General features: G+C 32.6%; 2 protein-coding genes across 4 annotated transcripts in view; both read right to left on the bottom strand.

Moving 5' to 3' along the window:
* LOC123300851 (putative nuclease HARBI1) overlaps nucleotides 1–14,064 on the bottom strand; it is a 40,848-nt gene extending 26,784 nt beyond the window's left edge. The window contains exon 1 of the mRNA XM_044883504.1: nucleotides 13,876–14,064. Within this exon, the coding sequence (XP_044739439.1) occupies nucleotides 13,876–13,915 (40 nt within the window). The 5' untranslated portion in view covers nucleotides 13,916–14,064. The remainder of the gene's footprint in view (nucleotides 1–13,875) is intronic.
* Nucleotides 14,065–18,052: 3,988 nt separating this feature from the next.
* Nucleotides 18,053–25,856, bottom strand: LOC123300848. 3 transcript variants are annotated; one of them, XM_044883500.1, is made up of 5 exons: nucleotides 25,763–25,856; nucleotides 25,296–25,624; nucleotides 22,306–22,633; nucleotides 21,948–22,206; nucleotides 18,053–18,618 (listed from the first exon to the last, which is right to left on the bottom strand). In XM_044883500.1, exons 1-5 carry the CDS (start codon nucleotides 25,822–25,824, stop codon nucleotides 18,547–18,549), a joined length of 1,050 nt encoding a protein of 349 aa, XP_044739435.1. In that variant the 5' UTR covers nucleotides 25,825–25,856; the 3' UTR covers nucleotides 18,053–18,546. The 3 variants fall into 3 exon arrangements, with proteins under 3 accessions (XP_044739435.1, XP_044739436.1, XP_044739437.1); XM_044883501.1 differs by having other exon boundaries at nucleotides 21,958–22,206; XM_044883502.1 differs by lacking the exon at nucleotides 18,053–18,618 and adding an exon at nucleotides 20,004–20,103.
* Nucleotides 25,857–26,781: the final 925 nt, after the last annotated feature.

Here is a 26,781-nt window from a genome sequence, read left to right as displayed (position 1 = left end):
AATTTGAGCTTACACCACCATTACCTGATCGAATGCAACAAGATGTAAACTTGTATATAGATTTAAAAACATTTATGAAGTTTGATGGTAAGCCGATGGATGAAAGTTTTTGCCACAATAAATGCCTGTCTACTTTATCAAAGGCTTTTTCGAAGTCTATGAAGCATAGATATGTCTTGGATCTCTTAATACTTAGTGATTTGTCAATGATTGCTTTCAAGGCCAAGACATTATCCATGACTTCATAGCCCCTACGGAATCCAGCCTGTGTGTGGTTAATGATATTGCTTTCATCAAACCACCTCCATAGTCGATCAGATAAGAGCTTTGTATATGGCTTGCTCAAATTTGGCATTAGCGTTAAACCCCTGTAGTTAGTGGGATCATTAACCTCACCCTTCCCTTTGTATAGGTTGCTGATGACTCCCGTGGACCATATTCTTGGATATACATGATTTACAGTCATAGCATTGAATAATATATTTAATATCGGGCCGAATTCTGGACATTTATTATATAAAAATTTTATAATTTGGTTCAAAATTCCATCCCGCCCCGGTGCTTTATTATCCCTTGCCGTAACTATAACCGAAGGTATATCCATATCATCAAAAGCCAGATCAAAGTCATCATTCTGGGCATCTGTCCTCACTCCTTCTTCCACTGTATTCTCATTTTTATCGTCTTGGCTATACAATTGCTTATAATAATTCTGCCATTCATCCAAACTTATTCCATCACTCATAACATATTTATTCTTAAAACTAAGTATCTTCCATAATAGCTTAGAATTGTTTTCATTCGCAGCCTCGTTCACTCTCTGCACATAGTCCGATTCATACATTTCCTTTTTACGCACACACAGATCTGTAAACGAAGACTTGCAATCTAAATATTGCTTCAGTGTCAAGTCAGTTTTATTTCTCCTCATTTTCCTCAATTTATTTTTCAACTCTTTCCTTTTATTTTTACATTCGATATCGTATCAGTCGACATAAGAAACTGCACTGTTACGATACCTACATACTTCCAAGTCTTTGCTAATAAATGCAACCCATTCTTGTAGTACCACCGTCGCTTCGTTGATTTTATCACTTGCAATCAGATGTTTCAAACCGATTAGAAACAAGTGAGATTCTTTACTGTTAATCCTATTTATAATATCCGATTCCTTTGTTAAATCCCACTTGTATCTCGTCAGTACGATACCATCATTTAAATTTTCTTTTTCTATTGTGTTAAAAAAGTTTGTTGTCACTTCAAGAGGAAAATGAGAAGACTCAACTATCTCGCCAACTTTCAAGTCAATATGATTATACCACAAGTCCTTCGTTACGCATACGTAATCAATTACACTCTTACCCAAATTCGAAACATACGTCCATTCGCCACATTTGTCACTCGATGCCCTTCCGTTCAAAACCACAAAATCACACTCCTTAATCATACTTAAAAATTTTTTCCCGTACGCATTTACACATTCATCCATACTATGCCTTGGTACTAGTAAGTCACATTCAAAATCCATATGATCCAACTCCACCCCAATTCTAGCATTAAAATCCCCACCCAAAATTATAGAAGCATTTGGATATCTCTGTATCAGATCGCATATTTCCGTTCTTAAAATTGTGAAAAACATGTCGTTAGAGTATTTTGAGTATATAGGCTGCAAGTAAACTACACCCACTAACATTTGATTCCCCTCATTCTCAACTAATAGCCACACGATCTCTTTCATTCCACTTTTAACCTCACTTACCAAACCTTTCATGCTACTTCGATAGAAGACAGCCAAACCACCAGGGTATCTACCTCTGTTTGTATCCCTCACGCCACCCTTACTAATACATTCATAGCCTAGTAAACAAGGTATTTCATCTGAAGCAGTCCATGTTTCCATTAACCCTACAATATCAAATTTATTAAGATATTCCATAACTTTTCCATTTGAAAATTTCTTCTTAAGGCCTTCTATATTCCAAAATGTAATTCTCAGTTTTTTCGCTTTATATCTTGAGTAATCTTGTCAACCGTATCATCCATTTCGCTTGAAGATTGGGCAACAGGTCGTTTACTTCCACGCTTGCTGTAAGCTTCTCTTTTTTTTCTTCTTTCGTCTGCTTCTCTAATTCCTAGTTCCTTGGGCAGATCATCGGTTATAAATATAGGAGTTCCAGCCAGCTTCTTCTTTTCTTTCATAATACTTAGCTTTGTTTTATGATTATTTAACAAAACTTTAATCGGCCGAGCGTTGTATTTATTGTTACCAAGCCTATATACTTGCTGAACATCATGTTTTTTTATATTGACAGCCAATTTACTGTTAAGTAAATCAATTAAAGCATCCTCTAAGCCCGTGTCATCTTTGTTTTCATCAACGCCATGAATGATTATATTATTAGAGTTCAACCTTTTCTCTAATTGCAAAATAACTTCTTTTTGATTTTGAACAGTTTTTTCCATGACATCAACCCTGTTTCTTAACCCTTCATTCGCCACTTTTAAGCTATTTATTTCTTCCATTAATCTCTTTTCATTTTCATCAAACCTCTTAAGAATAGCATCAAGCATGATTTTATTTTGTTCATTTAAATCCATTATAAATAGGTCGGAATAAAAGCAAAAAAACAAAATTTAAAAAAATAAATAAAGGCAATTGATCAATAGCCACGTGCAGGATTCGAACTCAAGCGTTGTATGGTTTTAATAATGGGAAGCTGATACTCTATCCAATAAGCCACCAAGCACTTGAAGTTAAGTTACAATATAATAGACGACAATAACATAATCCACTATCAAAGTTTGTTTCACACTCCTATAAGTATCCCGTGCGACGACCCAAAGATGGTGGTGGGTCGTTTGATTTTGAGAGTAATATTGTAACACTTACTTCTTCCTCTGCTTCTCTTCCCAGCCTGGTTCACTGACCTATCTTGTTGGTTCAGTCGATTTAAGAGCTTTAATCCATAATTTGATGAAAATCTTCACTTCCACGTTAACTTTTGTCGTTGAATAAAATTAAGCTGATAAGAACAGATTAAAGCTTTTTATTTAAATAATCTTTAAAAAATACATAGTAAAAATTTGATCAATAAACAGGAAATAATCGAACAAGTGTAGTACAAATTTAAAAAACATTTAAAATAAAATTGATAAAAAGTAACATATAGAATAAATAAATGGCACTACACATTTAAAATGAAAAAACAGAACAAAGAAAGTGTCATAAATCACAGTTTTTATATCACAAAAGATTCACTATCACAGAACTTCACACAGATGTATATCGGGGAGGATGGCTCAGGTGTTTGGGCCATCCAATACCTTTGTGCTTGGTCACGGGGGTTGATCATGGTACTGCCTCTGTCTTGTTAGGTGTTCGATGTAGATGTCGCCCGACCAGCGGATTGTGTCCGACACCATCAACCGAGCCATGGTCTGCGTATATTTAGGTGCTATTCCCAAAGACTTCGTAATCCTATAGTTATTAACTAGCCAGGCCCCGAGCGAACCAACGACAAATGCATCCAATGAGACTCTGTAGCCTTTCGTGGTTAACTCAGCAGCAAGTTGGTTATATTTTTCGAGCTTTTGCTGCCGAGCAACCTCTAACGCATCAGGAGCACCCTCAAATGGAATGCAAATGTCGATGATTTTTACTTCCTTGCTAGATTCATCCAAGATCACCAGGTCAGGAAGAAGAGTACTCCGTACACCGGGTACTTGTCTATTGATATTTAAGACAGCACCCGGGGGTAGACGTGATCCGCGAGCAAGACGGTCTTGTTGCCACGCCGCTGAATGAATGGTACAATGATTCAGTACGTGTGGCAAAGCCCATTGACATAGCCACAACGTCGGCATCGTTTATCCCTGTTCTTGATACAGATTAAAGCGTTTATTTTTATAATCTTAAAAGATAAAAAATTAAAATATACAATATAGACTTATATAATCGCAACATAGTGTAGTAGAATATAAACAGTAATAAAAACGAGTTAAAATAATTAAAAACAAATAAAAAAATTAGACTACACTACATTAAAAGGAGAAACACAATAAAGAATTTAAAAGAGTTTTTAAAACAGAAGAATAAAAAGTGTCACATATCACAGTCATAACAATTATTTAATAAAATAGCACAGCACACACATATCACAAGCACTTAAATCACAGATGGTTGTGGGAAGGGATGGCTCAGGTGTTCGGGCCATCCATACCTGTGTGCAGGGTCACAGAGGCTGATCGTGGTACTGTCTCTGTCCGGTTAGATGTTCGATATAAATGTCACGTGACCAGCGGATCGTGTCTGACGCCATCAACCGTGCCATGGTCTGCGTATATTTTGGAGATATTCCCAAAGACTTCGCAACCCTATAGTTCTGGGCTAGCCAGGACCCGAGCGAACCAACGACAAAAGCATCCAATGAGACCCTCTTGGCTTTCGAGGAAAACTCAGCAGCAAGTTGGTTATATTTATCGAGCTTTTGCTGCCAAGCCACCTCGAGGGCATCTGGGGCACCCTCAAATGGGATGCAGATGTCTACGATTTTAACTTCCCTACTAGCCTCATCCAGAACCACCAGGTCACGCCAGGTAATTGTCTATTGATATTTAAGATAGCACCCGGGGGTAACCGCGATCCGCGAACAAGCCGGTCTTGGACGGCATTATGTCGCCGTTGCCACGCCGCTGAATGGACGGTACAATGATTCAGTACGTGTGGTAATGTCTCATTGACATAACCACACGTCGGCACCGTTTATCCCCGTTTCCGAATCGACGTGCTCCATTTAATGGAACGACGCCGAGTCGGGCTCGGTGGATAAAGCGGTAGTCACAAAATCGAGTGTACCGCCCATTCAGCAGGAAGTGGTTGCTCGCTTCCCTAAGATTTGTACAAGAGTACGCCTTTCCCTGATCTGGTTTTCCTAGAAGTCTAGCAAGGTAGAATGTTCGAAGTGCTGAACGTAGCTTACGAACAACAACGGATCGCGCCGTCTCCGGGACAATTATACGCTCCGGTGTTTGCCCAGGACGGTTGATTGTGCACCAATGCACCAATGAAAACCCAAATTTGCTGTTTAGGCGACGGCACGCATTTCTAGCTTGTGACCACAAACTAGAAATGTCTCCCCCGTCGCGGGCTAATCGACCCTCTAGTGAGCCAGACAGATACTTGGCAAGCATATCCTCGGTTGGATCTTCTCCGATACAACGTCTCACTACACGTTTTAGGCAGGAGCAGGCCGTTTCCCTGACAATGGTGTCTTTGCAGGTCAGCAGTCTAAAAGCGTGCCCTACGGTAAGATGGAATATAAAGAATTTCCGGAGAGACCTCAACGTGGCTCATCCATTTCTTGACATTGCCTCCTCGCAGAATAAAGTCTAGCCGAGAAAGGATGAACATATTTGTGGCTTCCAATTTTTGCCAGGGTGCGAGAAGAGAATCGTGCACCTTCTGAACGTCCTCTTTGATGGCCCGGGCATCAGGGGGGGTTTGGGCCACACGGAAGCCCATTGGTACACCGAGATGTTGATACTCTTCCCCGTCTTTTAAAACCGTTAGTCCTCCTCCTTGGATGGTAAATTCCGTAGGAAAGACTTCCCGTCTTCGCCTGCAATCAACGTGCAGTGAGGCGTATTTCGGAGTTTGGAACTTTATACTGGATCGCTCAGTATGCTGGTCATGGCTTTTTTTTATTGATCTTGTATAGTTTCTGAATCTTCGCCGCGTCCACAGGGTTATATTGTGCGGTGGGTCTAAATCAGTGTGGAGATCCATCGATACATCGTGACATAACCTTTCAGTTACAGTACCAAGAGCAGCCCCTGTGCCGTTATCGGTTTTAAGGGGCGGGGGCTGTTGAGTGGCACTTGTCGGGTTGATGGTAGGTGGTTCGTCGTCACTGTCTTCTAATAGCTGGTTCAGGATCCTTGGCCTTGGAGGACCTCTTTTCCGTCCTGTGGAAAACTTTTTAATTTTAGAGGTTCCCTGACTGTAATGATGATTTTACTTATTATAACAATTTCAGATGAAAATGTTTTCTTGTTACCATAATTTTAAGAGCGTGATTTTGTAGTCGACGGGGTCTTTATTTTTGAAGTTTATTTTATTATTTTTGAAGTTTATTTTATTATTTTTGAAACGCAATTAATAAATGCACTTACTTATTTTATAAAAAAATGATTGCGATCATAAATGTATTAATTTTGTAGTCATTTTATAAATTCTGAAAATCTTCGAAAAAGTATTTTTAAGGACTCTTTTTTAAGATTCAAAAGTATTTTTAAATCTTGAAAAAATAGGAAACTCGGAAAAAGTATTAATTTCTCCATCTTTGAATTTGTTGAAAACTTTTTTGTAACTCTGAATAATTCTTCCGAAAGAGTCTCAATCTATTATCATTATCTGTCGTTAAATGATTGATTAATAACTTATTTAATATTTTCAGACTTTTTCAGAGATAGTTTTATATTTCTCATAGTTTTTTCTGAATTTCGAACTAAGTATTCTGAGTTCCAGAAGAGCTTTATTTCCACCAGGGAGAAGTTAGCTCTGTTTGGAAACACATGTTTTTTAATGGCCCTGAAGATGATCTATAATGCATACAATTACAATAGAGTTCTTCTTACAAACAACCTCAACTGCTCTACATTCATAATTCTCTAATTTTCGAAATTATTTATTTATAAATCTAATTTTCTTTTACGTTTACGTTATTTAAACGGCAGAAAAGTACCCCTTCTATTGGACGCATTCCTATACTTCTTGTAATAATTACTAACTTTTACGGCGTCCAAATACATCTCTTTTGAGCCAATTTATTATATATTACTTATAGCTACTATTTTTCGGTTTGTGTATGTCACCTGATTAATATAAGAATCGTTTATATTGACTACTGTTTATGAAAGTTTAACTGGTTTTGCGGTCAAAGGACTTAGATATCTTTCTAGAATGAATTGAATTTTGGCTTATACCATGGAAATTCCATGGCTTATAGCATATGGCTGAGATGAAATGCATCTTATTCCTATGGCTATGATGAAATTTATTTCTTGCTTATGAGTCATGTGGCCGAGTTGAAATGTATCCCAGCCAGGTGCTATGGCTGAATAGCATTCTGTAGGAAATTACATTTCGACCATATGGCTGAAATGAAATTTATCTCAGCTCTATTGTTATGACGAATTTTATTTCTTCCTTATGAGGAACAAAAATATATTTTGTCCTTAAAAAACAAATGGCTGAGATGAATGTATCTCACCTGTTTGGCTGAGATGAAATGTATCCCAGCCTTATGGCTGAGATGAAATTTATTTTGCCTCATGGCTAAAATCAATTTTGTTTACGCCCGTAAAAAATGAAATATATCATCTTGGTAATGTGGCTGAGATGAAATTTATCTGTTTATGGTGGCTAGGATGATTTTCTATTCGGCCTTCTGATTAAGATGACATGTATCTCTATCTCTATTTCTATTCTTATGGAATAGAAATTTCATTTCGGTTGTATGGTTATGAGGAAATTTATCTCGGCCTTGAAAAATTTTATTTCGCTCTTAAAAAACAGAAACGCATTTGTCGTTGTTCACTCGGATCCTGGCTAGCTCAGAGATATGGGGTTGCGAAGTCTTTGGGATTAGCACCAAAGTATACGCAGACCATGGCTCGGTTGATGGTGTTAGATACGATCCGCTGGTTGCTCGGCATTTACATCGAAGATCTAACTAGACAGAGGCAGTACCATGATCTGACCCCGTGACCAAGCAAGGTACTGGATCGCCCGAACTTCTGAGCCATCCCCCTTCCATCATCAGTACAAGTTAATTGATATTGTGCATCTGTAATAACGTATGATAATTTTTGTGATGTTTTTAAAACTGTGATGCTATGCTCTATTTTGTTTTTAATTCCTTTTCTTTTAATGTGTTCCTTACTGTTCTTTTTTTTTGTCTTTTAATATGTTATTTTAAATTCAGTGATCTCTTTTTTTTAAATGTTAAATAGTCCCTTTATTTATTATATAAGTTTTAATTTATAACAATTTCTTTTAAAATGTATTTATTATTTTTTATTCATACTGGACTTATACTCGACTAGTTCCTGTACTTGCTCCAATTTTGTAAACTTTGTGTACGTTTAAGAGTATTTAAATAAAAAGCTTTTATCTAATCATCTCGGCCATATGACTAAGATGAAATGTATCTCAGCCCAATTCTATTCTCGGCCTTCTTTACTAAGATGAAATGTATCTTAGCCCCTTGCATCTTGGCCCTATAGCATGAAAATTTCATCTCAGCAATGTATCAATGTATGCTCAGATGAAAAAAAGTGCTATGGCTAGGTTGAGTTTTATTTAGTTCTTAAGACGAAGAATTATATCAATCTTAGCCACATAGCTGGGATAAAATGTACCACAGCCCCTAGCCATGATTTCCGTTTTGGCCTTCTTGCTGAGATGAATTCTGAATTTTATTTCGTCCTTAAGACAAACAAATTTTCTCATCTAAGCCGTATATGGCCGAGATGAAATGTATCTCAACTCGACGACTAAGATGATTTTCTTCTTGGCCTCCCTACACATATAAAATGTATATCAGAGCTATCGCAAGGAGAAGTTTCATTTTATCCATAAAGCAAAGAAATAGATTGTCTTGACCATATGGCCTAAATGAAATATATGCATTCTCGGTGGTTGACTAGGATGATTACCTTCTGGACTTTAAACCTGAGATGATTTGTTTCTTTTTTAAGAAAAAGAAATATATCATATCGTCCAAATGAAATTTATCTCAGCTTGATGGATAGGATAATTTCGTTTTCTGCCTTCATTGCTAAGATGAAATGTATCTCAGTTATATGGCTATATTGATCATATGACTTAGCTGAAAAAAAAAAAAAAAACAAACAAGAAGGAAACTTTAATAGGGATGTTTACTAAATATTTTTATCACTTCAGGTAATGAATTCTCACTGGATGGGCAGAAAAGTGAAGTTGGTTTTTGAAAATATTTAGTAGTATGCCCGATTATTTAAATAAATAAATGACTTCAAAAGTAGACATTTAACTTATTATTATTATATTAATTTGGTATTATGGAAAAACGGTAGATCGATGATATGTTTTCAAAAATTTCTCCAAAACTAATCGGTGGAAATTAAAAAAAAATAATAATAAAAATTATTTAAATTGAAGTAGTGGGAACAAAAATTTAAAAAAAAATTTATTTCAATTTTGATAGTGAATTATGTTATAACTTGATAATATAAGACGAAAAGTAAGAATAAAATTTTTTGTTATCTAGAGTAATTTTCAAAATATCGAAAATTGAAAATTTTGTTTAATTATTTAGCTTTCGATATTTCGAAAACCAAGGCAGATGTCGAAAAATTTGTTTATTATTTTTCGTCTAAATTCATGGAGTTATTACAAAATTTATCATCAAAGTTGAAAAAAAGGTACCTACAAATAATTTCAACCACAAGTCTTAACTTGCCTTGGCGCTCGTAATACCTTAATAATTATTATTTAATAGCTGAAGAGACAAACAATTAGAATTCATTCTGGAAATTCAATGTGTAATGTCGGTATAGACGACAGCGATTCACAAAAACCAAGTGAAAATTAACAATTTACTGACCTAATTGTTGAAATACCCTGTAAGACAATGTTGAATATAGGTGCTTGTATTGTTTTTAATAAATTAGAAAAATTTGACCTAGTTATCGAAAATATTTTCTAGAAAACTTTTCTTCCATATTTTATTCCTAAGGCTCAATAGTTAAAAGTACCTACAAAAGACCTCGCACAAATTATATGTAATCTGAATTTCGGTCAAACTTTTTGGGGAATGATAGTTTAAGTCATTCTGAATAAAAGTTCACATGGTCACAAATCATAAAAATGACAGGATTTCAAGTTATCGCTAAATTAAAATTGGAAAATGTACTTGTTTATATAAAAAAAATTATTATAATTTAATTGTCAAAAATCATGTACGGATATATGTACCTGAAAATATTGATCTTAACAATTCATATTATTGATCCACTAAATTAAAGAATTAAAAAACAACACCCTTACATTAAAAAATACACGTATGCATGTAGTTATACATATCTGTATATGTATTTGCCTATACACACATAGGCATTTATTATACAAACAAGTACATTTTCCATTTTTAATTTAGTTATAACATGAAATCCTGTCATTTTCATGACTTGTGACCATGGGAACTTTTCTTTACAATGACTTAAACTATCATTTGACAAAATTTGAAAAAGTTTGACCGAAATGCAGATTACATCTAATTTGTGCCAGGTCTTTTCATCTCTCGAACTTTTATAGTTTTGGAGAAAATGCACACAAAAGTTTTGTCCTAATTTTTGCACTCACGGGTAATCAGTGATGTTTACGAAAAAATATTGCAAACAAAAGTTGTTACCTTTTTATAAAGAACATTTTTTACATTTAAACTTTTATTTATATCCAACGATTTACAAATGGGCCCTACGGACCAAAGACCCAATTGACCTATGTTGCTCATTTACAAACTCAAACTTGCTTTTTATGTACTGAGCACCTTATAAAAATTTCAGCTTGATATCTTTTTTCGTGTTTGAGTTGTCGTGATCGCGGACGGACAGACGGGCGGACAAACGGAAATGAACTAATTTGGTGCTTTTATGGTGCCAAAATTTTGTCTGTATCATCAATTCTATTCAATCATCCATCAATTCCTAAGTGTTACAAACTTCAGACTAAAATTAGTATTTCTTGGTATATATTTCATACATACATACATATAAAAGGTATAAAAAACAGATATTTAATTCATTAAAAAAATTACCATCTACTATCAGAGCTTAAGAAAATAATTAACTAAGAATTATCGTTGTATAACATTTATTATTTAAAAAAATTTAACATCAGATAAACATTAATAATTCGCAACCTACATAATTTTTATTTCAGGAGTTTCCATGGGAATGACACACTATATTTTATTAATATTTATGAATATATGAATCTATTTTTTGTACATATATGGTTTACATTGAAAATTTAATACTATTTGCTTACAAATTTATAAAAGTTATTATTGTAATTTACATTTAAAAATTATTATTTATGCAATTTCGTCTTTTATTTTTCATAATTTCTAATGCCATAAGTTTAATTAATTATTATTATTTAATTAATTTTTATTTGATATTTACTATACCAATTGGGATTTTGAAACGAAAAAATTTTTTCTACTTTTTTTAAAACAAAAATGGAAAGATTATATATAAGTTTTATTGCAAAACTGTTATCATTTTTTATTTTTTCATGATAATTTTAGAGCTACAGACAGTTTTAAAAGAACTCTTCAAAAAAGAAACGAAAACGCCCGACAAAAAAAATGTTCGTAAAAGATCGTGTAACGTCATAATGTTAGTTAAAAATTGTATGTTAATATTTTATAAATGTTAATATTTTATTTTTGAAAGCAGAGCTTTTTATAAAGAATAAATTTTTTTTGTAAACTTAATAAAAAAGTTTTCCGTATGTAGCTAACTTAGCTAAATATCCTGTATATGATTTACATTGAAAATTTAACATTATTTGCTTACAAATTTAAAAAAGTTATTATGTTAATTTACATTTAAGAAATATTATTTATGCAATTTCGTCTTTTATTTTTCATAATTTCTAATGCCACAGTTAATTATTATTATTTAATTAATTATTATTTGACATTTACTATTAATTTAAATAAAACGAGTGATTTATTGCAAATTTTATGAGAAAACAGCGCTGTAATCGATTCAGTTGTGTCCCCATCAACTTTACAAACAACGGATAATTTGACGATCACTTAAAGCACTAACTATATCACCATAAACCATATTAAACACCTTATACCTCTCAGTCTCTCAATAATTCATTAATGCTTACTTTAGAACGGGTTTTATTATCTACCTTTTTCACAATAACCGCACAATATAAGCTATATTTTCCATCCTTGGATGGTAAACTACCAGAAACAACAACTGAACCAGTTGGTATTCGTCCATAACTGATGGTATCGTTCTCCCTATCGTAAATTTTAGTTGATTGGCCAATATAAACCCCCATAGAAATAACACTATTTTCTTCTACAATTACCCCTTCAACAATTTCTGAGCGAGCTCCTATAAAACAATTATCTTCAATAATCGTTGGAGATGCTTGTAAAGGTTCTAGAACACCACCAATACCAACACCCCCAGATAAATGAACATTTTTACCAATTTGAGCACAAGAACCAACTGTAGCCCAAGTATCAACCATAGTCCCTTCACCTACATATGCACCAATATTGATGAAAGAAGGCAATAATATAGTATTTTTTCCAATAAATGAACCATGCCTGACAATAGCTCCGGGCACAACACGATTAGAAGCTAATTGAAATTGTTCTGCTTTCCAATCACAGAATTTAGTAGGAATCTTATCAAAATAATTATTAACATTATCTCCTGTTAATTGATTATCATTAATTCTAAAAGACAGTAATATTGCTTTTTTTATCCAATCATTTACTTGCCATTGCCCATTATTTTTATTAGCAGCTCTTAAACGTCCACAATCTAAAGCACTAATAACTTCTTCTACCGCCTTTTTAGTTTCAAAACTAACGGTATTCGAATTAATGTTTTTTATATTTTCATAAGCTTCTTCGATAATTAATTGTAGCGACATTTTATTTCGTTTTATTTAAACTAACATAGATTAATTTTTAATTAGGATATCATATTAATACTAATTTTAATGATAGTGAATATACTGATTAGACAAATAGGGGAAGAGTGCAGTATCTACGGTGCAAAATACTTCAGTATTAAAAAAAAATTAACACGTTCGATTTTTCTAAGCGATAATTTGGAGAAAATAGTAGTGTTTAACAAAAAATTATTTGGAAAAAATTGGAGTGTAGGAAGTTATTAAAAAATCAGAAAGATGGTTTTGGAAAAAAAAGATGAAAAAAGCATTTTAACAAAAATTTTTGGAAAAATTATTATACCATTGAATTCTATGGAAAAAGTACAAAAAAATGTGTTTTATAATTTTACGCGAAACAAATTTTTGCCGAGGCCGTAACGATATTGCTAGAAAGATTAATCTAAAATACTATATAGTCACAATTAAAATTGACTGACTCACTTACCGATAAAAATCCTACAGCATTTCTAGACATGCTAGAAAGATGCGGTTTTCGGCATTCGACGCAAAATTGCGGAAACCTACGGGAAACTTCGAAAAACTTCATCTTTTTCATTGCCACACCCCCCCCCCTGGAAAATTGGAAAAACGCCGACTCGACTAGAAATAAAATCATGCTTAATTTTGGGTCATACTTAATGTCTAGAAGTGCTGTAGAATTTGTATCGGCAAATAAGTCAATCAATTTAAGTTGTGACTATATAGTATTTTAGATTAATCTTCCTAGCAATATCATTGCGGCCTCGGCAAATATTTTGTTTCGCGTCAAATAATAAAAAACATTTTTTTGTATTTTTTCATAGAATTCATTGGTGTAATTACTTTTTGCATTTTCCAAAAATTTTAAGCAATTTGTCAACAATTATTAAAAAATTAATTTTTTGTTTTTTCGTATTTTTTTGGACGTGTTTTAAGATGGTTAGTATAGGTATGAACACTGAATGAACCCTGTACGATGATTTCTGAAGTACATTTTTCATTTAAAAAAAAAAAACGATATCAAAAAGTACTCGATAGTATTACTTGAAAAAAATTGCGGTTATTAAGGACACAAAAAGGGTTTTCTATTTTTGGACAAATAAGAAATAAAAAACAAAAAAAAAGACGGTTTTTACCATTTTCCACTTCCTTCCAATTTTCCACCCCCAAAAACATCCAACAACTTTGCTGCTGGGAGATAACCTTATTTTACATTTCTTATAACCTCCTTAACCATTTCTAATCGTTAAACTGCTGTTAACCATTTATTTAATTATTTATTTTGAGTAAATGTTTTACTGTGCACAACCTTTCCCTATTCACAAAAACACGTATCTACCAACAAAGAACTATTTATTTTAATATTTGTATTAGAATAGTAAATTATCTTTTCATTATCAACCTGACAAATAGACGAGATAATTCTTTGATATGCAGTGTAATCTTGTTAAGTGGGCCATGGCCATGAGAGAATTCTGGACTACTATATCTACTGGTAATAGGCCTTTTTATCGATTTGCTTTTGTTTCGGACAGTTTTCAAAAAACTATTCAACCTAAGGAAGTTAAATATATTTAATCTTTTTCAAGCAGCGCTTTTTGACAAGGATAGAAGATATAAGATATGTCTTTACTTGATTGAAAACAGTCCGAAACAAAAAAGAATCATTTTGTAAATGAAAAACCCTATTGCAATGAGGTGTCGCCGTCGGCACATTTGCATTCAAGTATTCACTATTCAAATACTCTGTTGCTTTGTTATTGAGAATAATTAATATTAATATTAAGCATTTATTGGATTTTAATGCTAAGAAAGGCTCTACCTAGCGATAGAAAAAAGAATTTAACGGAAATGTGGTATACAATCTTGTAAACCATACATAAACATAATAAAAGCATACCATACCTACCATAAAAGCATATAAAAGAGGTTAACGTAACAATTTTTGACAGCAAAAATTTTGTTGAAAATTATATAAATAGTACAATCATCCTAGATTTTTAAATCGAATTTTTGGGGAAACTCGAATTTTTGGTTACGATTAGGGTGATTAAAGATAAGTTTAAATTTGAAAAGGCGGGATGCTACCTATTAGGGGAAGGCCGCCATCTTGGTTTAAAGTTGTTTTTTTTTTGCAATAACTGCTACGTTATTAATTTAAGCGAAAAAAGTGCCGAGAAAATTTGTTTAAAGAATAAAATTCGCTACAAAAAGGTCCTATGCACTTTTTTTCGTTAGACACATATTAAACAATCTACTGGAAAGATAATGCAAAATTTGAAACAAATAATAATAACAGCAACATATATATATTAACTGGAGAGCAGAGTGGCTTTTTTGAGTCCATATTTGAGGCACATTGAAAATATTAAAGTTGATAACTTGCGAATTTGTGGATGGTGAAATCGACAACCTGGCTGGGATGTTGGGGAGCGTTAGGGACCTATGAAATTTTTAATTTGCATAGGAAAAATTGCAAATTAAAGTCACCTGCCAGGCCATTTTAGGCCCCACAAAATCATGCCAGGCGATAATATTTCGTATGATTGAATATTAGACTTTAAAATGGTGTAAGTTTCAAAGTGCCTCAAGAACATTTTTTGCGTAGGAAAAATTGCAAATTAAAATCACCTGCCAGGCTCAAATTCATTTTTGTTTGCTTTCTTGTAAGCGATGTAGCTCGTGCTGAGTGGGTTTCGCATGCATTTACAGGTCCCACCGAACAAGGAGTGTATTTCGACGTATTTCGACCCACTAAATCCGAATTTTCAACTTGCTCATCTCTCAGAGTGGGGGAAATGTTTTATAAACAAATTAATTAACATAGCTCCTAAACTAGAGAAAATTTTACCAAACACTTCTGTACCATCATTTTCATTCGTTTTGATACGGCCAATAGAAACGGAGTTATGCAACGCTGTGTTTGAAACATCCGTAGATTGCCAATAAATTATATTTTAATGTTATGCATATAAAAATAGGTTTTATGAAATAGCAACGAAGCTAGCACGATTGTATGTATTAAATTTTGTCATTTTTCCGGTCCGCTATTAATTTATAAGTCGAAAGCGAATCTATAGTGAAAGAAAAATACAAATAATTATATATGAGAAAATTGAAAATTGGTTCTAGTTATATTTTTTCAAATATCTATATTAAAACTTGAGTAATTGCAACCGAACGCGAATGAAGAAATTTTGCGTAAAATCGCTTGAAAAAATTGGCCAACTTTGAAAAGCTGTATCTCCGAAACTATCGTTCCTACAAAAACCGGCTTGATCTCAAATTATTGCAAATTTAATTTTCTTTAAAAAAATATTTTTAGAGGAAAACCAGTTCTTTCGTGTCATAATCGGCAAAAACTGAAATAAGGTCAAATTTTCGAGGTTTTTCTTATTTTTCGGCATGATCCGGTTGTTTACCGAAGTCAAACTTTGATTTAACTTTGCCTTTACATTGCAAAAAAATATCAAAAAACAAACATGCTTGATTTGATGCAACGTTCACCCCCTTTTCATATTTAATTTGATTGAATCAGAATCAATTCATACATTCGCATTCGGTTGCAATAACTCAAGTTTTAATAGAGATATTTGCAAAAATAAAAAAAGATTCTTAAACTAGAACAAATTTGCAATTTTCTCATATATAATTATGTGGGGTTTTCTTTCGCTAAGGGTTGGCTTCGTTGCTATTGCATAAAACGTATTTTTATGTGCATAAAATTAAAATATAGACTCAAATATAACTTTAAAATGAGTACCTTAAAGTACAAAAATATTATTTATTAGCCATTCTATGGACGTTTTAAACTAAGCGCTGCGCGCCGATCTTATGCAATATTTTTTTTGTTTACAATTTTAATCATATCTCCGGTTCTATTGGTCGTATCAAGACGAATAACAAAAAAAAAAAAAAATATTTGTTTTTTCATGTAGGTATAAATGATACAAAATTGAAAATTCGTATTCAGCGGGTCAAAATACGATGAAACTTACTCAGCGCCTACACTAGTTGTAATATCAATTAACATAATATGAGGGAATATATTTAGAATACCGGGTCTTAGCCTAGCAGGAGCCTTGTTTACATTATTGCTATTAAGTAAATAGTTAAAAAAGAATTATGAAATATTATTTAATATTTAATACATTAAAATTAATTCAAAAAGTACAAACGTGTAAAGAAACTTTATTTACATAACAAACAAAATATTAATAATTTTCACATTTTTTAATAAAATTATCTAAAAGTTTTATTGAGATTAATTATTATTTAAAACAAATTGTGTATCTCAGTGTAAGACTATGTATTATAATCTAATTAAAATTGGCCTTGAAAATTTTTTATCTTATTATTACGCATACGAACTCTTTCTTTTTGGTCATTTAGCAAAGTAGCTTGATGTTTTAATGCAAATCAGTGTATTTACCAACAATTAGTATTATAAGTTGTCTGCGAAGATCCATCAATGGTTCTTGATTTAAATAGTGATCGTCGTTGAATACAGTTGTTGGAATGACTGATAAGATTTTCGCGTAAATATTATTAACAAAAATATTTCTGTTAAGCTGCAAAACACCGTCAGTGCATTTACAAATTATTCCAAGCGTCTTAAAGTTTACAATAATCATGATCCTCCAACATAACTTCTGTTATTATTGACTCAGGAAAAACTCCGGGTCATCTGATTTTTATGGGAGCCGGTAAAAAATGTTTATCTGAGTGTCCTGAACAAAATCATATTCATGAGAACTTGTTCATTTTGCGATTTACGCCTATTGAATCGGGCAGAAGTTTCCTACACCCGAACACCATATTCTGTTCATTTAACATTTAAAAAAATTATTGGATTTTATATTTTCAAAGCACTTCACCTATATTTGCAAAGCAAATTTTCGGAAAAACCCGTATTTATTTTTAAACGCTAATATCGAAAACGGTGAGGTAAGGTCAAAAATGTCATGAATCTGATTTTGTTGAGGTTACTCAGATAAACATTTTTCACCGGCTCTCATAAACATCAGCTGGCGCGGAATTTTTACTCAGCCAAATGCTCCGTCGTTTCCTACATTAAATTTCTGTTGTTATGTAAAACCAATAAGCATTCTTGTTGAACTTACTGCGCATGTTTAGCAGATCAAAAATATCGTTGAAATTTTTACAGAATATTTCAGTTGCCTCTGATACAACAAACAAATCATCTTGAATATCATCTTTCTTATCATAAATAAGTGGGCTTTTTCGAGCAAAGTAACTTCTGCAAAGTTTCAATAAACAGAGTGCCGAAAGTATGGCTTGAATTTATTTTTGTTTTTGTAGTTCAAATTAGCTCCCAAATTTTCGCAGGCGGTCTTGTGTGCGACGTCTCCTTCAAACGTCAAATTAACAACAGTTATATACTTTTCTTATAAGTGTAACAATAAATCTTTGATAAGAATGGATTTCTCAATCCCATTCAGAGAGTGTATCAGATAATGTGCACAGCTGCTTTGAAAGCACCATTTAAACAGACAAGTACAAAAACAAAAACTGTGAAAGCAGTTTGGCTGCTATCCTGTCCATCTACTTCTGATAACTGACCCTCCAAGTCCACAAGACCTTTAAAAGAGTATGTAACGCTGTCCCACTTCTCGTGCTGCTTTATTTCCATTTCGTCGAATGTCAAACTAAAAATAAACTTTTTTCCTTGTTTGAGCTTGTTCAGTAACTATTTCTGACAGTTTTCAAATAACTTCGTGAGAGATTCCTGGTTGAAAGGCAGTTTTTTAATCACTTATTCAAAGTTTGAATGCAAGGTAATGATTTCAGGATGGCTTCGACGATGTCTTCCCGTTTTTCATTCTGATGATGAGGTCCTGAACATGTTGCGGTAAATCCTACAAATGGAAAGACATATTTAGTCCAGTCATTATATACATTTGGGTATGCATATGAACTTAATAAGCTAAATTTTTGATATTACGTAGAGGAAGCCTAGAAAAGCTTAACTTCGAATTGTCGGCCAAAATTTCCTAGTGAATTTTCCACCATCTTGAAAAAATTCAGTTTTTTCATAATTACTAAATTCAGTTTTTTCATAATTACTCGGTTCTCAGTTGAGATACGAAAATTTTTATGCAATACTTTTTTTTGTTGCTTTCCTCACGATCTAAAATTAAAGTCCTTTACATTTCTGACCTATCGTCCACTGTTATTGAGATATCGATCGAAAAAAATTACAAATTCGTTTTTTTAATTTTTTCAGTTATCTCGAGTCTTTTTAAACGAGCGTACGTGTTTGAAAATTTGGTGAAACCCTCGCGAATTTCTCGAAAATTGCGAGAATGGTAATCCTTTTCATGAGAATAAAGAATTTATGCCTATCGGTACAGGAGTTATTACAAACCAGAATATTTGTCATCGTGCATACGAAATTGGTCGCGAAATGATGACTGGAATCATAGGAGCGGATTTCGGGTCTTTGTCAAGGAAGGATCAAGTGCTCTCTTTATCAATCCATTTACGATCAATCCATTGTTGCTTTACCAAAGAATGTGCATAGCGAAAAATTGAGACTGACCTGAAACATTTTCTGGCATACTAGCTCGCTCCGTTCTCATTATCTTTGTTCACTAAAGAAGGAATGCGAAAAGGAACAAAGTCGCTATTATACAATGCCTTCGAACCTTTGACAGAACATTTACAACCTGGTGGCAGACATTATCACATAATCGACAGTGGTTTCCTTCTGCACAACACAACAGAAAATGAGACAATTGTATTCGACAGTTATCCGACTGACATGAGACTCGCGGGAACTAAAACTCCGGAAAGAGCACGACGTTCTAAGAAGAACCAATCACCAGAATTTGTAGGTCTGAACACGATCTACAAGTTTGATACCAGACATTTGTTCGTTATCTTTCACGAGAAAAAATAAAACAGCAAAAAAAAATTTCACTTCCCAAATTTATGGTTTTTTCGATCGATATCTCAATAACGATGGACGATAGGTCAAAAATGTAAAGTGCCTTAATTGTAGATCGTGAGAAAAGCAACAAAATAGTATTGCATTAATATTTTTGTATCTCAACGGAGAACCGAGTTATTATGAAAAAACTGAATTTAACCCTTTTTTCAAGATGGCGAAAAACTGACAAGGAAATTTTGATCGACAATTCGAAGTTAAGCTTTTCTAGGCCTCCTCCGCTTAAAATCAAAAATTTAACTTGCTTGTTAAGTTCATTTTCTTATCTATCCCGTTTTTACGACGTAATGACTGGATTAATTGTATGTTGTGCTACTGAATGTGTTATAAATAAGGTTTTATATGTATATAATTAAAGAATCCACGACTGCTAGGTTAATGAATGGCGCTCGAACTACAATATTATTATTAATTTCAATTAATACAATTAATGTAGTAAACGAAGCATTTGACTCAGGAAAAATTCCGCGCCAACTGTTATGGGAGCCAGTGGAAAATGTTTGTCTGAGTGACCTCAACAAAATCATATTCATGAGAACTTGTCCATTTTCGATTTACGCCCATGGGGTGGAGTAAAAGTTCCCCAGTGACCATATTCTCTTTATTTAACATTTAAACAAAAATTGGATTTTATATTTTGGAAAATTCTAAGCATTTTTTGAACCCTGACATTCCTTATCTAACCTCACCGGTTTCGATGTATAAGCATTTGAAAAAATAAAATAAAATATTAAAAAATATTTACTTTTTTAGGTATAGCTGAAATTGCCGATTAAATACGCGATTTATTTCAAACACTTATTCGTCAATATATGGAAAACGGAGAGGTAAGATAAAAAATGTCAAAAGTCAAAAAGTGTTTAAAATAATTCAAAATATAATATCATATGGTTTTCAAATCAAATTTTTGACCATTTTGAACGGATAATAAGGGAAACGGTTCAAGAAATCACTCCTGAGATATGTAGGAGTGTATTTAAACAATTTTGTAAAAGTACAATTGCATGTACGGAACGCGAAGGTGGATACGTTAAGGCAAAAACGAACTAAAGATAACTGTTCAGGAATGAATAGTTAATAATGGGAATGTTTTGACCACTTCTATTACCAATTATTAAATTTTGCGTTTCCTACGTTATCTGTTACTCAAATTAATCAGTCATCGTAATTAAAATGTTTATTTGCGAATTAGAAAAATTTATAACAAAATAATTAATACAGAACATTTATTTTTCATTCATTACGTTAAAGTTTATATTGTTGACGTAAGTAAAAACAATTATCTTCGGTACGTTTTTGACTGAACGTATCCAACTTCGCGTTCCATACATGCAATTGTACTTTTACAAAATTGTTTAAATATACTCCTACATATCTCAGGAGTGATTTCTTGAACCGTTTCCCTTATTATCCGTTCAAAATGGTCTACATTTCTAAATAAACGACCATTAACATTCCCATCGAACTTACCCAATTTGTGAACACCCTATACATTCTATGTCAACAGTGAATAGCTTAACGTAAATATTTTTGAAAGCAGAGCTTTTTATAAAGAATAACTTTTTTTCGTAAACCTTATAATAAAAACAATTTTCCATATGTTCTCAACTTAGCTAGACACCCTGTATATCGAACACTTGATTTTTATGTCTAGTTCTACCATAATTTTTATTGAAAATTGTCACGAGTCAAAAAATACTTAAAATTGTCCTAATAACTAATGGCTTTTAAACTAAATTTTTGACCGAAACCACAAAATAATCTTTAGTTTCGTCAATAACGATTTTTCGTGCAAAATTTTCGTTTTTTTTTTCCCAATGAATATGTCTCGAAAACGGTGAGGTTAGATAAAAAATATCAAAAATTAAAAAATGCTAAGAATTGTCCAAACTATAAAATCTAATAGTTTTTTTAATGTTAAATAAGGAGAAAATGATGTCCGTGAGAAGGGAACTTCTCAGTGGGCGTAAATTGAAAATGCACTGCACAAGTTCTCATGAATATGATTTTGTTGAGGACACTCAGACGAACATTTTCCACCGGTTCCCATAAAAATTAGTTGATGCGGAGTATTTCCTGAGTCAAATGTTTCGTTTCCTACATTAAATATTATTTACAATTAATACAATATTAATTACAATTACAAATACAATATCCACAACAAAAGTTAAAGTTATCCACAAAAATAATTAAACGTACAGTAGTTGCATAAACAAGGAAATGTAAATAAAATTAAACCTTAACGTACGAAGCAACAGAATCTGCCCCCTTTGCTTTTAAATTTTGAATCAAACTGCTTAAACTGTCAATTTTTTTTTGTTTTCGGCAGTTCTGGTTTCTAATGGCTGCAATTCGTAGTTCCTGTTGTCGATACAGCTGCAAAAACTTTTGCCAAGCCTCATCTGATATGCAATCATTTCTTGAGAAGTACTCTGTTCGTGGACCCACTCTAAATTTCACTTTTTTGACAATTTTACCATTTAATATAACTTTTTTTCTAAAAAAAATAAGGTTAATAAGCATGATGCTAAATTAAATTACTAGCTCTCACTATAACACGGGAAAAATAATAAAAATGATTTCTATTTATTGTTACCTTTTCATCGTTGGGCTGTTAAGTGTTGTACGCCCAGGCTCGTTTGTCCATGCAGGTGTGGGTGTATATGACTGTGTTACTTCAGTCGAGATATTAGAGTCGATTATATCCATGTCGACGTAATTCATGGCATTTTCATCTGCTCTGCACTGTAAAACTTCTTTCTTAATATCATCTGCAGCAATGGGAACATCACAACTTTCTGCCCTGCACTGTAAGACTTCTTTCTTAATATCATCTGCAGCAATGGGAACATCAGAGCTTTCTGCACTGCACTGTAAGACTTCTTTCTTAATATCATCTGCAGCAATGGGAACACCAGAGCTTTCTGCATTGTAATAAAAAGTCGAAATGAATGTTTCGAGCAGGCATATTCAATATACGGTTTATAGTGGAGTTCCTGGAGTATTAAAAACATAAAAAGCTCGGATATCCGAAATAGTGAATGAAAAATTAAAAAAATATATAGAATGTTGTCTAATAATATAAATGAAAAATTTTACCTCTTAAAAAATTGTGCTCTCGATTTATAGCCCCCCGAGGAGGCGTGTTATAAGTTTGACCGCTATACGTGCCTGTCTGTGGCATTGTAGCTATTAAACAAATGCACCGATTTTGATTTTGTTTGTTTGTTTGAAAGGTAATTTAACGGAGAGTGTTCTTAGTTATGTTTCAAGTGCGCGTTTAGGTTTCCGTACCCGACACAACTAAAAAAGAGGCGATGATAATCAAAATCGGTCCAGTTTGGAGAGAGCTATAACGAATTTATATTTGCTATAAGGAATTATTTGAAAGGAGCTACAAAGGTAATTTAATGGAGAGTGTTCTCAGCCATGTTTTAAATGCGAGATTAGGGTTCCGTACCCGAAACATTTGTCAGTTTTTTTTTTAAATTTTGTAAATTTCATATTGAACAAGTGAAAACAAACAATTGACTGAGTTAATTGTTGAAAAACCATATATAGACAGTGTTGATTACTCTGTCACATAACACATACACACAAGTCACACATATATAACTGATATTCCCATATAATACATACTATACAATTTGTATAACTGTCACGAGTAAACAGTGATGTTTACGAAAAAATGTTTCAAACAAAAGTTGTTTATTTTTTTATAAGGAATATTTTTTTACATTTAAATTTTTGTTATTTCTAACTGTTTAAAAGATGGGTCCTACGGACGCAAGACCCAATTGACCATATGTTGCTCATTTACGAACTTGGCATCACTTTTTAGGTCCTAAGCACGCTATAAATATATCAACTTGGTATCTCTTTTCGTTTTTGAGTTATCGTGATGACAGACGACAGACAGACAAGCGGAAATGGACTAATTAGGTGATGATTTATGAACCCCTATACCAAAATTTTGTTTATATCATCAATATTTTTAAGCATTACAAACTTGGGACTAAACTTAGTATACCTTGGTATATTTCATATACATGGTATAAAAATAAATTAATAATTGCAATAATTCAAATGGTCTAATACATGTTAAAGCTATATATTTATATAGAAACAGAAATCGGAAAAAATAATACTTGTTTATTTAAATATTTTTCATTATTTATATATCACTCATTTTCCTATTTTTATACCATGTATATTTGAAATATACATAGTATATTAAGTTTAGTCCAAAGTTTGTAACGCTTAAAAATAATGATGCTAGGAAAAAAATTTTGTCATAGGTGTTCATAAAATCACCTAATTAGTCCATTTCCGGTTGTCCGTCCGTCCGTCCGTCCGACCGTCCGTCCGTCCGTCTGTGGACACGATAACTCAAAAACAAAAAAAGATATCGAGCTGAAATTTTTACAGCGTACTCAGGACGTAAAAAGTGAGGTCAAGTTCGTAAATGAGCATCTTAGGTCAATTGGGTCTTGGGTCCGTAGGACCCATCTTGTAAACCGTTAGAGATAGAACAAAAGTTTAAATGTAAAAAATGTTCCTTATCAAAAATTAAACAACTTTTGTTTGAAACATTTTTTCGTAAACATTACTGTTTACCCGTGAGGGCGCCAATTAGGCGGAATTTTTATAATATGTACTATACTTGATTATCAGTTATGTATGTGTCACATGTTTGTATGTGTTATGTGATAAAGAAATCTGACTTTGCATGGTATTTCAACAATTAACTCAGTCAATTGTTTTTTTTTCACTTGTTTATTTACTGAAAAAATTTCTAAAAAACGGTAGATTCAGAAAACACCCTGTAGAACGATTGAAATGATGAAAAATGGTAGAACTACCGTTTAAACGATAAATCCAAAGATTCAAAATTAAATAACCAACACAATTATGGTCTCTGCCTTTTATTTGGTTTTCGTAAATTTGATTTTTATCAACTTTCTAGCTTCAAAATTGATCGACTGCTCATTCAATTAAATAAAAAAGAACCTATCTTGTAAGCCGTTAGAGATAGAACAAAAGTTTACATGTAAAAGTTATTTCCTATAAATAAATAAACAACTTTTATTTGAAATATTTTTTCTTTAACATCACTGTTTACCTGTGAAGGCGTCTAGAAGATACTTTCAAAAATGTTTTTCCGTTTTTCGAGAGTGTTTCACAAAACTATTAGTTGATGCTTCCTGCAAATTTTCAACTTCCTATCTTTTATAGTTTTGAAGAAATTGGTTCCCAAGTTTTGTCCTAATTTGCGCCTTCACGGGTAAACAGTGGTGTTGACGAAAAAATGTTTCAAACAAAAGTTTATTTATTTATAAGAAACATTTTTTACATTTAAACTTTTGTTCTATCTCTAACGGTGTAAACTTTACTCAAGAGCACACAAAAAAGCGGTAAACATAGAAGTACTTTTAATCAAGAGCACAAAAATAAGTGGTAAACGTTGAAATTTATGCAATAAAAAATACAATCCCACTTCGACCACACAAATTCATTCACTATTACCTACGGAAATCCGAGGTCAAAAATCCCAGGTACTCCACTATTAATTAATGTTAATAATACCTTGAGAAATTTTTGTTACATCTTCATTGAAGCCATCCGCCACTGAATTTGTCACAGCTTGACGTGCGGATGAAGTGATACAAACATCAAGCTTCATACTCTGTTCACTAACCACCTCACGCAACTCCTCATCGTTTGTTAAACTGGTGTTGAAAATTTGAGGGATGGCATCTCTCAGTAGTTTCGGTTTTTTTCTGGACTCTTCACAGTCATAAAAATTGTGTTCTGAGAAGTGATCACTGCAGATGTAGCTGGTTTTCAAATTTGGTAAAGTTGACAAGTTTAGGGCTTTTAGCCATTTGCCCTGCATGTCTACATTAGAAGGAAATCTAAAAAAATGTAATTATTTTCATTGTTAAGAATGAAAAAAAAAAATTTTTGTGATTGATCGGCAAAAATACGAAGTTTTTGAGGTATTGTTAAAAAAAATTGTCAAATGTGGCGGCAGGTATTATTTTATTACTTACTTGTGAAAACTGCGGCCACAAATTGGAGAATATGGAAATCTACATATTAAACACTTTTTCATTTTTTTTTTTTACCTTCCCAAACACAGAGACTATATCAGTAAACCGATATATTCTCTGACAAACATTACATATAATATTTTGTTGTGATAAAATCAAATCTCTATGAATCATATCTATACACCTTAGACCATTAAGTTACATAGACTGAGCGTCAAATATTTGAAGAATATCAACATCTGAGGTAATTGCTTAGGTCAAATCCATCAATATAGTGGTGTAGAAATGTCAAAACAAAATCTTGTTGCCATACTTCTCATTGTACATTCGTAAGAAAAAATGTAAAATGATTCGTGCTAGATATTTTTTTAAATCAAAAAGCGAAAAACTTCAATGAAATCATGATGTTTTAAGCAAAACATTTTGTGATATGATAATTTGGCATTCAATGTATGTTTTTTGATAAATGTCCCTATATTCAATGTATATATTTTTGATAAATGTCCCTGTATTCTTTTGATAAATGTATTTTTTTGATAAATGTCCCTAGCTAACCCAAGCAATTACCTTAGACTCTGGCACACCTTTCACTGTACGGGAAGATAGGCGATGTCCAGTCTATGTATGTACTCTATGCATTCAGTCTATGCATTTTTATTCAATCGATAATGCAGTTTGCAGGCTGATTAATTTTTTTTTTCAAACGTTAAACACAAAATGCAAATGGCGTATACGCATTCTTTCTAAAATCTTTTAAGTTGAAGACAATAAACATGTGAGAAATTAAAAATTTAAATATAGCAAAGCCTCTAAAATCTAAATCTTCATTTTGGAATCATTTCACGAAAGTGTTAGATAAAAAGAATATAATACATGGAAAATGTTGTTATTGTGGGTGGCATTAAATATGTCACAAATGCAAACTGAATCATTATTGAAATCATTTATTCAATTCAATTTTGATTCAGAAAACTAAAAAAAAGGAATACATTTCATTTAACATTTATAATTTATATATC

The sequence above is a fragment of the Chrysoperla carnea genome, chromosome 5 (genome assembly GCF_905475395.1).
Source record: "Chrysoperla carnea chromosome 5, inChrCarn1.1, whole genome shotgun sequence".
Lineage (NCBI taxonomy): Eukaryota > Metazoa > Arthropoda > Insecta > Neuroptera > Chrysopidae > Chrysoperla > Chrysoperla carnea.
This window is presented reverse-complemented; position numbering and strand designations above follow the sequence as displayed.

What these genes read in the sequence shown, in the direction of transcription:
- LOC123300848 (XM_044883500.1), bottom strand. Translation starts at nt 25,824, where the DNA reads ATGAAAAAGTGTTTAATATGTAGATTTCCATATTCTCCAATTTGTGGC. An exon ending in TGTGGCCGCAGTTTTCACAA is followed by an intron (nt 25,625 to 25,762) that starts GTAAGTAATAAA and finishes ACATTTTTTTAG; the next exon opens with ATTTCCTTCTAATGTAGACA. An exon ending in TGTAACAAAAATTTCTCAAG is followed by an intron (nt 22,634 to 25,295) that starts GTATTATTAACA and finishes ATTACAATGCAG; the next exon opens with AAAGCTCTGGTGTTCCCATT.